The following is a 3,431-nucleotide window of genomic DNA, read 5'->3' as shown; positions in this document are numbered from 1 at the left end:
TGTTTCTTTATTTTGGATTTTTTCTTTGGTTGGGTAGGTAATCTTGACCTGAATATCCCCTCAAGGAGTTGTAAGTTTATGTATTGCCTCCACCCTGTCCAGAGCCATGTCATTTTTTACTCCTGCGTGCACCAGTGGAGTGTTTCTGTTCACTTTGTCCAGCCTATGAGGGAAAATTATGATTGTTGTTTCATTGGGTTAGAGAAGCATCTAGAGGGTCATTCAAAATTCTGTGTTTTGTTTCTATCTGACTATGCTTAGCTGAGATGTGAGTCTTTATTCTGCTATCCGAAATGCAGTTCAGCAGGCTTGCGTGGGAGATATCCATATATAATTTAACTCCTGATACAATATACAATGTGTTGTTTTGTTCAGATTTTTTCCACTTGGCAGTGAGAATTTGTATGACCCCTTTCACTAGTGATTTCAAATGACATAAAGCTTCTCAGTCTAGTCAGAACAAGCAAATCTGAAGATGTTATTGAATATAATGTTTTTCTAAGTGTTTTCTTACTCAATTCTAAGCTCATTTAAATTAATATGTAAAACCGTAAATTAAAACTCATTACCTTCTGCTTACAATCAGTGAAAATGGTATCTTGTAATCATTATGACTTCAGAAATTCAGTGCAGGTTCATGAATGCAGTACACCCGCATGTCTATTCTCTGCTGTCATGTAAATGCTGGGGAAGATGTCACTTCGAGCTGTTAATTGATTTGGTATGGAGCTTTTAAATTGTATTAAAACAATTTGTCCAATTTAAATGCTTTTTAAATTCAGGGTTTTTTTATGTTTTTCTCTCAGAAGTTTCTTTGTATGAAGAAAATCTTCATTTTTAATTGTTATTAATAGCATGTCAGAATGTTTAAAACAGTGAAAAAGAGTCACTGGTCACTATTGGTCAGTATGGCCTAAGAAAAACAAACAAGTGAAAGTTCTTATGTGTTCTTATGGATATTTCCATAGACTTAATGCTTTTCGTGTGAACAGACTTAATTGTTTAGATAATAGAAAAAAAAAGATTAATGTCCATTTTCTGTAAATATCCAAGCCTTAATTTGTTAATAGAAATACTTAATTTAGATACATAATTTAGAAATTATTGTTGTTTATCATGCTTTTCATTTATAAGTAAATTCTAAAAATGTACAGTCACAGTAACATTTTTCTTCAATATCTTTCCCAAGTTCTTTGATGTGATATCAACCACAGAGAAACCATTGGCAGAACAAGACTGGTATCACGGTGCAATTCCAAGAATAGAAGCCCAGGAGCTGTTAAAACAGCAAGGAGACTTCTTGGTGCGAGAGAGCCACGGGAAACCTGGTGAATATGTCCTTTCTGTGTTTTCAGATGGACAACGGAGACACTTTATCATACAATATGCTGATGTACGTCTCTGCTATAGTACTAACTATTCAATGTTAGGATATCTATTACTAAATGATTTAGTATCTATGTAATGTAATATTACACATGGCTTTAATCTTTAAATGAAGTCTGTTACAAATACTTCAATTAGTATTCAAACCCAGGGGAAAAGGTTGTTCCAGGGAATAAAAGAAAAATATTATTTTACCATATATTGAAAAGCCAAAATGTTTCTGTAAATGTTATGAAATCCAGAACTTGTTAGTACTCATTTCTGCATGTACACTTATTTATTTTTAAACCAATTTTTGTACTTAGTACTAATAGGTTATTTTAATTCAGACTAATGATTCTCCTAAATCTAGCTGAAAAATTCAAATAATATGTGCTGTTTCCTGTACAGTTGAGAGTTTAAATCCCTGCTGCTCTGGAGATACTTTAAGTCTTTTTAGCCCTGTGAATGCTATTTTGTTCAGTAGGGCTCAAAAGATTTTGAATACTATGCAGCACATAGGACTTAGAACTTAGTAACTTAGATTAAGGCTGCCATTCTAGAAAGTATGTCAATATTCATATGCCTTGACCTGAGTATTTTTTGTATTCTTAATCTCTTACTTGTTTTTATTTATAGAAGTATTTTTCTAATTATCTTTCAGAATTCCAAATTAATTCAAAATGCAGCAGTTCTTATATCTGTTTTCATATAACAAATTCTTCTATGTCTTCAAATGTAGTATCATTCTTTGTTTTGGTTCAGTAACGATGACAGAACATATTTCAGTCTTTCGTTATAAGGTCTCCAAAAATTTTGGCAAACTTCATAGAAGAATGCTCAAGTTTGGTCTTGTAACTAAATTTGCACTAGGAATATTTTCCATAATGTCTATCTGGAAGATGATGTGTTGTGTACTGGTTTATTTCTTTTTAATGAGGGGCTGCGATATTTTTAAAACTATGAAAATTTTAGATGTTTTGTACTATCTGTGATTATGGGTACTAATCCAGCTGGATTTTTTTTATTCATTTGGGATTTTCCTTGTAAAAGTGGACCTTGACACAAAGCCAGTGTTATAATTCGATTTTTTTTTTATAGTCCTTAAGTATTTTGGAATACCGGAGTGCTAGTTGGGAAAATAAGAGCAATAAAATTAGTTATAGCTAGACATGCAGAGTCTTAAAAGATGCTTGGAGCACTCTGTCCCTGATCTAGCAGAATTAAATATATGTAATATTCTTGGTGTGATTGAAATCATTTTATGCACATCACTATAGATTGGGCTCTAAAGTCAGAGTAGAGAAGTTTTTTCACTAATATTACTTTGAGGCCACTCTTATCTGTAAGCTGAAAAATTAAATAAAGCTGTCTTTTTTTTCCAATAATTTTATTACTTCCTCTTAGGAATCATATTTGAAATATAACAGCAACATTGTTTAATGTTGCATAGATTGTCACAGTCCAAACATCATCATGTCACTAGATCTTTCTGCTTATCCATTTATTAACAAGAGTATTGCATTAATCTGGTCTTGGAGTATATTTAGGGAAGATTTTGTTGACAATCATGAAAGCTAAGACTTCTGAAGAAATGCAGAACTCCTTAAGCACTCCTATAGGATGAATTTGCTGTATTAGTTGTGGAAAAAAGGCTTTAATTTTAAAGAAAGTAAAGCTTTTTAGCCTTTAAAAGGAGCTATAACTAGTGGGACTGCTAGTCATACTACAAGAGGAAATGGATTCCTAGAAATTTTGGTAGGCATGTTGTCAGAGTTTAATTCAAGATTTTAAAAATTTTATTTACGTTGGTATGACCGAAGGGGAATCAGATTTGACTGGTCAGATCACTGGGGGTTTTGGTTTTCATTCACAGTTATTTTTCTGAATCAGGGACTGCAGAATGCATTAGAATATATGCAGGATATATATTCTTTACATAACTCCTTTTATCTCGTTTTAAGTGTAAATCTTAATAAAAGCATATGTGAGATAAATGAGTTCAATTGTTTAATTTTAAAACATCAAAATTCAATGCTGAAATTTGTTAGTCATTGAAGGCTACT

At 32.1% G+C, this 3,431-nt stretch overlaps 1 protein-coding gene across 1 annotated transcript in view; it reads left to right on the top strand.

The window, feature by feature from the left end:
- The window catches only part of FER (FER tyrosine kinase), a 162,025-nt gene that overhangs the window by 79,309 nt on the left and 79,285 nt on the right, over window positions 1-3,431 (top strand). The window contains 1 exon segment of the mRNA XM_010725904.3: window positions 1,190-1,393. Within this exon segment, the coding sequence (XP_010724206.1) occupies window positions 1,190-1,393 (204 nt within the window).

Source organism: Meleagris gallopavo, chromosome Z (assembly GCF_000146605.3).
Source record: "Meleagris gallopavo isolate NT-WF06-2002-E0010 breed Aviagen turkey brand Nicholas breeding stock chromosome Z, Turkey_5.1, whole genome shotgun sequence".
Taxonomy (NCBI): Eukaryota; Metazoa; Chordata; class Aves; order Galliformes; family Phasianidae; genus Meleagris; species Meleagris gallopavo.
This window is presented reverse-complemented; position numbering and strand designations above follow the sequence as displayed.